We start from the raw sequence: 12,933 nt of genomic DNA, 5'->3' as shown, positions 1-12,933 counted from the left end.
TGACTCCTGACTTCTTCCCACTATCTTTTCCTTGTGTACAAACTGATGGTAATAGAGAAAAGGGCAGAAACCTTAGATATAACCAATAGTAGCCCTTGACTTCTGTTACAGATTTCAGAATCTTCCTTAGCAGTATCAAGGAGAGAGATAAAGTGCTTCATATTTTCTTTTCCACCACCCTACACAAATACCTAAAGACAAACAAACCACAATATGCAAAGCTAAGGCTGCCATCTCCCAATTAATTAATGGTGATTCAAGCATAAGATTATGAAACTTTTATGGAGAAGACCAGATACCAGGGCAATTCTTTTCTAAGCTTTTAGGAAGTTGCTCTTATTTGTTATACTATTCAAATCATCAAGGAAGCCAGCTGTTTATAATCCATGTGGATTATTTTAATATTTACTGCAGGATATTCCATGGCACTGTACAAAAAGCAAGATCATGAACATTAAAGCTGATGGCAGGAAGCATGTATGAGGTCCACAAACATTGAATTTAAATCATTTATTCTCACTGATTACTAATTATACTACAGAGACTAATACAGTATTAAAATATATCATCCTCAGTAAATGAATCTTCACTTAGAAAACTGATAGTTACAGGTAAAATACAGAATTCTGAACTTTCATTTAAGAATACAAATTTTATGAAAATTTTAAGAATTTTTAGAATGGGAATTATAAAAGTCAATGCTAAAGGAAATTCTACTTTCAGATAATATGTATCTTAAAATATTATGAAAAATATTCTTTATTCTGAAAACAATGTCAGGAAAAGAATACCTGAGTTCCTTTAAATCCACTAGTTCTAGTTCCAATTGCTGCTTTGGTAACAAACAATAAAACACATTTGCAATTTAACACTGCAATTACCTGTCAAATAAGACAGAAAAATATTGCATATGCATTAGGTTGAACAATATATATATTTTAAAACACAAGGTTCTTTCACTTAATCTTGATTAAACTGGACTCCACACTTAAGTCTTCTTATATTCTAAAACCATTTGGAAACATTTTTTCTTCAAGCCCTAAAAATCCACTGTAATGCCTTTATCAATAGCCATGGTAACCAAATGAAACTAGTGCTTTGTGGCCTTAATAGTTCATACAACTTAATATATTTGAAGGTGTGATGAAGTGGCTCCATCTTTCCATTTGTTTATATGGTCTGAAATCACAGTTCTGCATAGCGGACATGTTTTCTCTCTGTTAAACCATAAGGTGATGCACTCTTCACAAAATATATGCTGTAAGGTAATTAAGAACTAGATTTTATACTTGATAAACATTTAAAATTCATCATGTTGTAGAGAATCATACTCCTCAGAGCTGAAAGGGATTTTGGAGAACGCTACTTCCCTCATTTTACAAAATGAGAAAATGGAGAAAGTATGACACATTTAAGAAAACAAAGAGTAGTGTTAGTGGTAGAACCACTAGTGTTCTTGTAACTGTATTATCCATTTAACCATTTTTAACAAAATACATCCTGTCCCCTATGTGATATCTTTAAGATTAAGTATAATGACTTAACAGCTTAATAAAGTCTGAGTTACTAGTAACTGCTATAAAGTATAGGAAAGGGCCTTGCACGATCCAATAACAAATATTGGTATTGTTCTAAAAGACTAGTATCCAATTATAAAAATAGCCTGTTTTCCAATCACTTTGGTATTCAATCTGCCAGTTGATTATTTTTCCCCCTGCATACACTCCTCTGCATAAAAATTATCAGAACATAAGGGACAAGAATTAGCCAATCTACCGAACACCTAATCACAAGTAAATTACTAGTATATACCCTGAATGCTTCCTTCTACTAAACACTGTAGATTCTTTTGCCTTATAATAAACATAAATGTGACTTTTGCAAGTCACAGAGAAGTCTTTATGTTGCTTAAAAATATATAATTACCTGACAGATGAGAAGAATTGGCTTCTGAAATTCAGCTTGACATACTGAACAAATATCATCCACATCTGAACACTGTCTCTTGCTGGCAGCCACTCCATAACTCTACAAAGATAATAGCTCTGTTCATCTACAAACTTCTCTTCCCTGTTCCTCAAATACATAGGTGAGGCTGTACTTCTTAAATCTCCCTGGAACCAGGCATTTCAAAACTTTTCCAAAGGATACAAACAATTCAAAGCTCAACCACATATGTAGAACCACATCTTGACTGCACCAAGGTAAAATCATTAAATAATACATAATAGGATCTTGGAAGATAAGTTAGGTCCACTGGATTCCCAAATGATGACATTGCTTCAAATTCAACACAACTGGCTTAAGAGACTAAGCAATCTGAAATGTAACTTTTTTTTTTTTCCCCTTTTTGTCTTTTTTCGTGACCGGCAACGGATCGCAACCCTCAGTGTCGCGCCAGTAAGGGACCGAGACCAGCAACGGGATCGCAACCCTCGGTGTTGCTCCCACATCTCGCTCAGCCAGTGAGCGGCCGGTCTGTATGTGGGATCCGAACCCTCGGCGGGAGTGCTGCCGCGCTTCCCAAGCGGCGCACTGTAGCAGTGCGCCACCGGGCCAGCCCTGAAATGTAACTATTATAAAATCTATATTCATGTATTATATGACCTAGGACTGCCAAACTGAGCCCACTTATTACCTATGGTAGTGGTTCATGAAGTCAATTCAGAGCTTGGCTGGCCAGTTAGTTCAGTTGGTTAGAGCACAATGTTGGTAACACCAAGGTCAAGGGTTCAGATCCCTGTACCAGCTAGCTGCCAAAAATAAATAATAAAAATAGATTTCTATGTTCCACAGATTGAGTAGGCCCAGATATATTGGATGTGACCCAGCAATCTGTATTTTTTTTTTTTTTTTTTGAAAAGTCTACAGGTTAAGTTCAAAATGAAGGTTTGGGGACCACTGAAAAGAGTCCTGCCACTAAATCTAAAAATAATTTTAATTACTATCCCTTATTATCACAAAAGTCAGAGCATTTAGTACTAGGAAAGAATGATAAAATTTTACAAAGGAACTGTATCTGCAAAATGTCACTTGGGTAGAATGCCTTCAGAACTAACTGGGGCTGGCTAGTTAGCTTAGTTGGTCAGAGCGTGGTGCTGATAACACAAAGGTCCAGGGTTTGATCCTTGTACCAGCCAGCTGCCAAAAGAAAACAAATTGAACAATAATGCAATTCTTCGAATTTCCTTTTAACGTCCTTAAAAATAAAAAATTTAAAAACGCTTTTCACTTCCTCACCAAATTTAGCAGAACTTAGTCATTAACCAGAATGACAGTTAAGAATCTTCAGTGAAATTTGGAAGAATCAAAATGTTACAAATGAGATCAGCTTTCTGTAGAAATGATAGGAAGAAGGTGGCTTAAGAAACATAAGAACACCCAAGTTCAGTCATGGTGATGAGGGTAAAGCATGACTTGCCTTGATGTATCTGAAGTTATGATCTAAAGTTCTTATACTAAATGTCTAGGGCTAACAAAATCAAACTAAAATTCAAAGGATAAAAATGTTAAAAATTGAGAGTTTTTTTGAGGCTGGTGATACTAAAGATTCCAGAAACAAATTAGGATACTGTTAGATTATTTTGGTGCCAGTTTCCCTTAAATAAAGTGTCATTTAGCAGAGTACACTGCAGATACTTATGCTGACAAGCTTTAAAAACATCTCTCTTGTCTGGCATTTTGGAGACTGCCTCCAGGTGAAGACATATCCTGATGGTGATTGCCATCTCCCTGGTAAAGTTAAAGGTATATACATGTTCAGGACATCTCAGGAGACTCAGGAATAAATCAGTGTTGATGACTGATATTCTTTATACTTCATTTGTCTCACAGAGAAAATAATCAGGGTACTTTCTTGAGGATATTTCAACACAAATCTTGTTAGATTAATTATAGTAAAATGGCTGACGTTCACATAATCATCAACTGAATTAACTCTGACAAAGCTGAACTCTGAATTTTATTGTCTTGTCTAAAGAAAAGAGAAATCTGCATTGGATGTAGCAAAACTTGTTTCTACATTGCTAACTCTAAGGGAAAAGGTACCCTGGCCAGTTAGTCTGGTCCACTTTGTAGACATAAACCTTTTTTATTTTCATCCTTATTTATTTTTAGTCTTTGGCAGCTGGCCTGTAATAGTATGGAAACCTGGACCTTGATATTATCAATACCTCACTGTAACCAACTCAGCTAACCAGCTGGCCCTATTTTTTTATTTTTTTCAAGGTTAGTCAAGTGAAGGACTGGGAGTGGAGAAAGAACAAAGAAATCTGTAACTGGTTGTGATCAATTACTTGTAAACACCACTGCACCTGGACCAGCTAACCTTTCTTATTTTTAACTACATTATTAGGTTGGCTTTCTTGTAAGTCAGTCCCCTCAGCGCTGACCAAATAATCGTTTAAGGACCTAATGGACTGCAAAGCTGAGGATCAAACCCTGAACTCTGGTAACCGCATGTAGGTACCGAGAATCACTGAGGCTACTAAATAGTAAATTAACCTTCTTTATGACATCCTTGCTCTGCAATTTGTAACATCAATGGGTTCACATAGTAATCAAGTTTATAAACGGCACTGGAGTCTCAATTGTTAAATTTCATGCTGTGAGCTTATTTGTACACACAGAATTTAGTACTGGGGAAATTTCCTCCAGTGAGAGAACCACGGGGACATGATTTTTGTTAGTGAGCTTTCTTAATGTACACAAATTATAGTGGAAGCATTTTCATAGAAGCTAAATGAGTTAACAGAAATACACAACGCCACCATTTGTGGATTTAAAAAGGAGGAGACCCAAAAGTTCATGACAAAATTTTTAAGGAAGTGTTTCTAAACCCTTAAAAAATGTCAAATGATTTTGAGAAAAGACACTCTCAAATACATAAGCACTGCAACAATTAGCAGGTATTTGTCAACAAGCAATTCAAGAAACTGATCATAGAAATAAAACTCCTAAATCATATCCCTAAGTGCCAAAGTACTAGAAAATAATCTCAAAGTAAAAGAAAAAGATCATCTCATAAAATCCATACTTGTAAAACTGCTAAACAAAAAGATTTCTGTAACGAAGAAAGATAAAAGTATTTTTCTTTAACTGATAAAAAGACTTACTGGTCGTGTAAAAAATATTCGCAAAACCCGTCTGAAAGTTCTCAGATGTCCAAAAAAGTCCAAAAGCTGAAAGATGAAATGAATGAGATAAATTATTAATTTGAAGAGCCCTATCTGCTAAACCCAAAGATCAAAGCTGAAATCTTTTAAGTTTTTTTTTTTTTTAACTATCATTTTTTTATTTTACTAGAGCTTTGTGGTTTCTTTTTTTTTTGGTGGTGGTTTGTTTTGTTTTTTTCAGCTGGCCGGTAACGGGGATCCAAACCCTTCATCTTGGTGTTACAAGACTGTGTTCTAACCAAATGAGCTAACCGGCCAGCCCCAGCTGAAATCCTTTAATGTCAAGTTCTCATATTAAGCTAATGCTTAGTATCACATCTAATATCATTCTAAATATATTTAAAGTCTACTGAATATTTTAGTCAATTTATAGATTTGAGCCAACTCATAACCAAGGTGAAGTACATTTAAATACCTAGAGTTACAATTTGATCTAGAAAAATATAAACTATTTCAAAGATAGAGAAATTTTATCTGGTTCACATGTTTTTAACATTTAGATTGTAAAGTTTTATAAAATGATTATTAAGTTGAGGGTAGCACACATGGAACAGGACAAGATGCTCCACTAGTTTGAGAATTATGTGTATGACAAATGTTACTTTTGAGGATGGGTATGTTCTATTCCACTTATTTCCCTCCCTTAGATAATCTATGCTATGTGGGGGTCCATTCTCCCTCCTCCCCAAAAAACAGAACCACTGGATTAAGATAGATAGTTCCATTTCTAAATATAGAACTTGCCATTACTTCAAACTGATATAAAGATAAGCTATAAAACATTTAAAGAGAAAAATAGTAGTGTGTAAAATCAGTAAATCATCTGAATCACTGAGCAATAACAAGATTTGTAATGTCACCTACTTTTAGTATGAGGTAGAGTAAAGCCAGCAATATCCCAAGACTCCATCTAATTACATTACCAAATTCTCCATAGCTTATAAGATAACGAAACCAAACCGGTATGGGAACAAAAGTTCGGTAATACTGACACAATTCTTCTAAAAGCATGTACCAGTAACCCTAAAAAGGAAGGAAAAATAAACAAATAGAGCTACCCAAGCTACTTAAATAGCACAAATACTTAATATTGCATTGAGATGCATTATAAGTATACAATAATAGAATAACAATAATGATTAAGATTATGACTGACAACCTCAACCTGGTTCTCATTACAGTCACTGGGTGGTTTGCTTTCAAAGAATTTCTAAATAACATAGCGAAAATGTTCTATGTATATACTACATGTAAAACTTAGATGTTTTTGCTGTTTACAAAAATTTAAAGTTTTTATCGAGTATGGGAAGCCAGTGAATAATTGCGTATAGCCAATTATCAATTGACGATGCCCTGGAGAACAGAAATACAAATCTAAATACAGTCTTGCACTGCATAACGACTTTGCATCAACAACGGACTGCATATATGACTGCGGTCCCGTAAGACTGTTACGGCTATCATACATGTATGTGTGTAGTAGGTTAACCCATCGAGGTCTGTGTAAGTACACTCTATGATTAATATTCACACAGCGTTAATGAAATCACCTAATCATGCACTTCTCAAAACGTGCCCCCATCACTAATACTTTCCCATATATGATGTGGAGGACTGATTTTTTCTTATTCTGAAGCAAATATAATTCTGATTTTATCCAAATAGATTAATATTTAAGTTCAAGTCCTTGAACAAATGGTTGCCAGGCTGAGATTATATAATTAAAATTAGGTTATTTAGCAAACCGGAAAATCACAAAAGGAGTCATTTAAACGCAGACTAAGTAGGATTAATGTGATTTGCTAACATCATTCTATAAAACATAAATTAGTTTCTTACCTTGGATTTAAAAGGCATGATGAAAGAAGGCACCAATAGAATAAGGCATTTTAAGCCCATGAAGAGGAATTTCAGAATGAAATCTGTAATTCCAACAATCCAAAGTACTTCCCAGAAGCTCAAATGGTCCAATGTAGGGTTTAAAAAAACCAAGCTAACAAGAGAAAAATAATTTACCAGGGCAACATATAAAAGTATTGATAAGAATCTCAATTTGATATATAACTTTTTACTTTAATATACTTTAATTTGATATGTAAAAAATATGAGTTTGGAAGATAATGTCAGTGTTCACATAAATGGAATGGAAGATCATTTTGCTTATTTTAAGATGTTTTAAATGTTTGAAGTTCAAACCTTCCTTTCATAGAATAAAGTCTTAGCTTTTCATAGTTGTCACCTTTCTAGCCTGTAAACTAAAAAATTCATTAATACCAGACATCTGCTATTCTCTCCTCAACCAACTCCAATCAGGATTCCATCTCCTCCTTCCCGCTGAATTGCTTTTGTCAAGATCACCAACTCCCTCTGTATTGCTAAATTGAAAGGTCATTTCTTTTTTTCTATCTTCCCTCCCTGAATTATTTTTTTAGACTTGTAACACCACACTCTCCTAGTTGTGCTCCTATGTCACTGATGGTTTCTTCATAGTTTCCTTTGCTGCTTCTCCTCTGATTGTGGTCATGTGTAGTACTGGACCCTCTTCTCTGTCTACATTCTTTCCCTGGTTAGTTTTGCCCAGTCCTGTGGTTTTTAAATATCAGTTATATGCTGATAACACCAAAATTAATAGCCCTAACCTCTACCCTGATCTCATGTTCTATTTCTAGAAAAACTTCCTTAATTCTTCTTGGCCTCTCAAATTTAACATGTTCAGAACAAAATTACTGATTTTCCCCTAAAAAACCTCAAAACTTTCTTCCCCAGTCTTTTGCAGCCCAATAAAATGGCACCACTATTCAGCCAGTTGCTCACACTAAAAACCCAAAAGTCATTCTTGTTTTTTCTCACCCACCTACCCAATCCAGTTCAACTGATACTGGCTCCACCTCCAGACTATATCCCAGATTTATCCGTATCTCCAACTCCATTGAAACCAGGACTTCTAATTAATTATCTGATAAAGGCTGAAAATTAGGAACACTCCCATCTGACATGGAAACTTATCAACGACTGTCCTTTAGTGAGTCATCTCCTTACTTCTAGAAATAAAGACCAACAATAACAACCTTATAATATTAACAAATATTGATTATATAAACAAAAACTTAGGTACCAAAAAAATTTAAAATTTATTGAGCACCTGCTATGTGCCAAACCACTGTCAATACAAATCTGAATAAGTCACTTAAAACTTAAAAGGAGACAGGTAAAAATTGAACTGTAATACAGTAATTATAATGTGCAAGTAAGATATATGCAAAGTGCTATGGATACATGAATTCATAAAAAAAGTGACTGTGTACTTGGACCACTAATTACCTGTAATAAAGTGACTGAGAATGAAAGGTGTAATATAAAAGAACAGAAGATCCTGTTAAGAATACCAGTAACCACGCACACTGAATCTTTGAGGACCTTTCCTGAAAAATAAACAATTTTATAGTTTGTTACTTTGAATTATGCAAGAATTTTAAATATCACTGAACTGTCTTAACGACTAATTAACTTAGAACATTTTTCTAAGACTAATCTTAACTAGAAATACAGAATACCTGTTAAATCATAATCACAGTCAGTTTCACGTAGCTTTAGTGAAGAAAACAAACCATGTTTAAACAAAATTTAAAAATACAAGTTTCGGGGCCGGCCCGGTGGCACACTGCTACAGTGCGCTGCTTGGGAGCATGGCGGCGCTCCCGCCGAGGGTTCGGATCCCACATACAGACCGGTTCCCGCTCACTGGCTGAGCAAGGTGCGGGCGCAGCACCGAGGGTTGCGATCCCGTTGCCAGTCCCGGTCCGGTACAGGCGCGACACTGAGGGTTGCGATCCATTGCCGGACACGAAAAAAGACAAAAAGGAAAAAAAAAAAATACAAGTTTCTTCACTGTATGAAAAACAATACCTATGTTTCAAAGCCAAATATTCTACAAGTTGACATAAAGGACTCACCTAGAGCAAACTTTACCTCTGCACCACCCTTTTTTGTGCCTCCCCCACAAAACAATATCAAAAATGCATATTTTAATCAAGGTTTATATGCATAATTTTTTTTTCCTTTTTGTCTTTTTCGTGACTGGTAATGGGATCGCAACCCTCGGTGTCACACCCGTTACCGCGACCGGCAATGGGATCGCAACCCTCAGTGTTGCGCCCGCACTGCACTCAACCAGTGAGCAGACCAGTCTCTATACGGGATCCGAACCCTCAGCAGGAGTGCCACTGCGCTCCCAAGCGCCGCACTCTACCGAGTGCGCCACCGGGCCAGCCCTATATGCATAATTTTTTAAATTCTCAGATAATTCAATAAGGCAACTTATTTATTTATTTTGACCAGTAAGGGGATTGCAACCCTCAGCACGGTGTTGTCTGCACCACGCTCACTACCGGCCATCCCTATATAGGATCCAAACCCGTGGCCTCGGTGCTACCAGTGCCGCACTCTCCTGAGTGAGCCACGGGGCCGGCCCATAAGGCAATTTATTTTTAATCTCACTTTTTTTTTTTTTGTCCTTTTTGAGACCGGCCGCACTGCGCTCAGCCAGTGAGCGCTGTGCGCGCACTGGTCATCCCTATATAGGATCCGAACCCGCGGCGGGAGCGCTGCTGCGCTCCCAGCGCCACACTCTCCTGAGTGCGCCACGGGCTCGGCCCTTAATCTCACTTTTAAAGTCAAATTTCAATTACTAGCTTAATTTTATTAGTTTTAAACTGAATTAAATCTTTGTAGTTTGATTAGTTCTATAAATTTCCAGGTCAGAATGCATGATCCTTTACACAGATATAGCCCTGTAAAGTTGCATTAAGGTGAAATTTTATAAACTCACACTATTTTCCCAATGATTTATATGACTAGGACTCTTATAATTTATGTTATGTAAAAACTCCTTGAGTTTAATTTTCTTTAAATAAGAAAGCCCTAAACAGTTCAATATCCATTTATTGAGTGATACTTTTTTTGTTCAGGGGCTACCTGGCATGGGGATCCATGACATTTTATTTAGTTATTTTAAATTATATAGTGCCACAACTCAAGTGTTTAATGGACATTATATTACTTAATATGGTCAAATTAGCTCATAAAACATAAAGGAACTTGACAAATCAGATCAAATAGTGTGTTCTAAACATTAAATTCTGTCTACTTTATCAGGAACTAAACATACAAAGAAAATAAAGTGAGGCAATTGGCATTAGGACAGATAATTTATTCCAGGTCATTTAGATAAATTTAATATATCACAGATGTTATAATATATCCTGTTATTTCCTATTTCTCTCAGAGGTTATTTCCTATTTCAAAATTATTTCTCTAAAATTCTGCAGAGAGAAACTTAATTTTTTTAGTTGCTTGTTATACTTACTCTTAGAAAAACCTGATTTACAATGCTTTTGTTTGCATACATAAAAGTTGTTAGCAGCCCAATTCCAAGAGAAATTCCTGTTAGAAAATAAGTCCCAGTTAATTGAAAGAAAAAAAAAAATCAAAGGACTACATAAGTTAATAATGACATGAATTAAAAGGAAACATAATTTAAAAGTTAACAGAAAATAAGTAACTGAAATGCATAAGTAGGTTACCAATAAAGAAATAACATTAACTGAATTTAGCAATTAAACAAGTCAATGTTTTATTATATGCCCTACCTGTTATATGCTGCATAACAAGTTTGACACCCAGAATCAAAATATATGGAAGACTTTTTTGCAACCACTTGAAGAGATAGCGGAATTCTGAGAAGGAGCTACCACCATGTTCTCCAGACTCCGTGGCAGTATCATCAGGCTGCCTTGCTTCACTGTGAGAGTCACTCCGTAAGCGACTGTGTATGCATCCATGGGTACAGCTGTGGACACCTGACCGTATATTTCTGGAGCTTGGATTTTCAGCACACTCTTTAGGTATGTTGTTTATCTGGATATGAACATCTCCAGAATGAAGACAAGAACCTTCTATCAATCTTGAATGAACACACTGGGAGGTTGAGGCATCATCACTGCCTGTAGTTCCTGGAGGACTGCGCAGTTGGCTACAGTTGGCTTGCATGGCCCTTGAATACTTTTTCTCTGATCCAGATTTCTTTGCCTTAGGGCTCTGTCTCCTAAAAAAATCAAAGAGCAGAAAATATTCTAAGCGAACAGTTAAATACAGGCAATGAACTGCTCACTATGTATCCTTTATTCACTAGGGAGTGGCTGAAAATCAGCAGATGAATTTTCAGATTATCATTTATTACTAGGCCCCTTCCTCCTCCTTTAATGCCAAGGCTCTTGGGCCCTGTACAAATGAACTTTTAGGGAACATTCATTATGGAAAAAAAGTTGAGTTTCAGATGCCTCCAATTGTCCAATGGCAGAGGGCATCAGCAAAACAGTCATGAAGTGTGGGTGCCCAGCAGATGTTAATGAGCACGAGTACTCATACTGAATCCTTGATACCTTTACTCTGTCCAACTGGAGCAGCTTCATCTCTGATGTAGATTCTACATCAAAGAAGTTTCATAAGGAAGAGTGAGTCAGTATTTTTTAAAGCTTGGAAATACTAGGAAGAAAAAAATCTTAATACCTTATTAAATATCATAGATAACTAATAAACATTTCATTTAGGTGACCTACAAATTTCGTCTTATGCTGAAACAGCTTTCCCGAAGCTCACAAGGTATCCAATAATTAATGGTGCTACCAAGCTTATTACCTCCCTTCCCAAAAGAATGTTATCTAAATATCTTTAAAATAGGGATACTTTGGGGAGTCACCATGTAATTGCTGGATGACTCTTTAGTCTGAATAAGGATAGTTACACAGTCTGCCCAATAAAAATGCACCTGTAGTTGTGTGTGTGTGTGTGTGTGTGTGTGTGTTGCAGGGGGAAGAAGGGGGTAAGCAGTAGGGTCGGAAAAGAGAACACAGGCAGGGAAAGATCTTAGGACTTCCTAGGACAAGGAAGGTGCCCAAGTCGGAATCGCAGCTGACGAAACGCAGAGCCTATCCCGAGCGAGCGCCGTGCTTTTTGCCGGTTCTCTAGGAGGAAGCCAGAGTTAACGTCAGGGCATGCTTTATGTCATCCTATTTCACTCCTAGGTTGGAATACTGTTGCAGTCACTGTGTGGCGGTTTGGGGTTTGGTGCTTTTCTCTAAAGGCTTTCGCCCAGGCTCCGACGCCACGGCTGCTAATTCCTCAAACCTCTGAAGGGTGACGTTGGACTGGGCAGTTTCGGTGTCTTTTCTATAAATAGAAACAGAAGTGCCCCACTGTCCTTAATGCACAGACAAGGAAAAGGAGAAAAACGGAAAAAAAGTAAACATAATTCTTCCGGATTCCCCGAGGACAGAGTTCTCCACCCCCGTCCGCGCCTCGAGTGCCTCAGTTATTTTCCCCGGAGCCCCTCCGCCGCGGCCCCTCGCCGCCACCGCCTCCTCCGCGCGCTTCCCCCAGGCCTGACCTCTCATGACCAGGAGCGGACGGAGGCCTCGGCAGAGACAGCGGAAACAGCGGCAAAAGCTGCCTCGAACCCTTCAGCCAGAGACATCATCGTCAAGACCCGCGGCGGCGACGCGCGCGCTCCCCGGATGTCCTCACGAGCGCGCCCCGCCCCCGCGCCGCGCGGTGCCGTGCCGAGACGGGCGTGAGCGCGGCCGGAGCTGCGGAGAGGAGCTGACTGCGGGCGTGTGCGCTACACGAGACGTCCCCGTTCCGAGTTGCCCGTGTGTGTGCAGTCCGCCACACGCTCCGGAGATCCTGGCCGTTTTGAGGTTAA

At 37.7% G+C, this 12,933-nt stretch overlaps 1 protein-coding gene across 2 annotated transcripts; it reads right to left on the bottom strand.

The window, feature by feature from the left end:
* Positions 1 to 376: 376 nt before the first annotated feature.
* Positions 377 to 12,721, bottom strand: RNFT1 (ring finger protein, transmembrane 1). Of its 2 annotated transcripts, XM_008578768.1 has the most exons (9): positions 12,619 to 12,721; positions 10,823 to 11,277; positions 10,540 to 10,616; positions 8,496 to 8,596; positions 7,014 to 7,167; positions 6,039 to 6,197; positions 5,115 to 5,180; positions 1,927 to 2,028; positions 377 to 1,258 (listed from the first exon to the last, which is right to left on the bottom strand). In XM_008578768.1, exons 2-9 carry the CDS (start codon positions 11,220 to 11,222, stop codon positions 1,124 to 1,126), a joined length of 1,194 nt encoding a protein of 397 aa, XP_008576990.1. In that variant the 5' UTR covers positions 11,223 to 11,277; positions 12,619 to 12,721; the 3' UTR covers positions 377 to 1,123. The 2 variants fall into 2 exon arrangements, with proteins under 2 accessions (XP_008576990.1, XP_008576991.1); XM_008578769.1 differs by lacking the exons at positions 377 to 1,258; positions 1,927 to 2,028 and adding an exon at positions 2,900 to 3,141.
* Positions 12,722 to 12,933: the final 212 nt, after the last annotated feature.

Source organism: Galeopterus variegatus, unplaced genomic scaffold, assembly GCF_000696425.1.
Source record: "Galeopterus variegatus unplaced genomic scaffold, G_variegatus-3.0.2 Scaffold1755, whole genome shotgun sequence".
Taxonomy (NCBI): Eukaryota; Metazoa; Chordata; class Mammalia; order Dermoptera; family Cynocephalidae; genus Galeopterus; species Galeopterus variegatus.
The sequence above is the reverse complement of the archived record's forward strand: the minus strand, read 5'-3'. Positions and strand labels throughout refer to the sequence as shown.

Bases quoted from the DNA above. Each gene is read 5' to 3' on its own strand.
- RNFT1 (XM_008578768.1), bottom strand. From the start codon at position 11,222: ATGCAAGCCAACTGTAGCCAACTGCGCAGTCCTCCAGGAACTACAGGC. The intron at 10,617-10,822 runs GTAGGGCATATA...ATTTTCTAACAG, and splicing joins TGTTATGCAGCATATAACAG to GAATTTCTCTTGGAATTGGG. The intron at 1,259-1,926 runs GTAATTATATAT...ATTACCTTACAG, and splicing joins CAATTCTTCTCATCTGTCAG to CATATATTTTGTGAAGAGTG.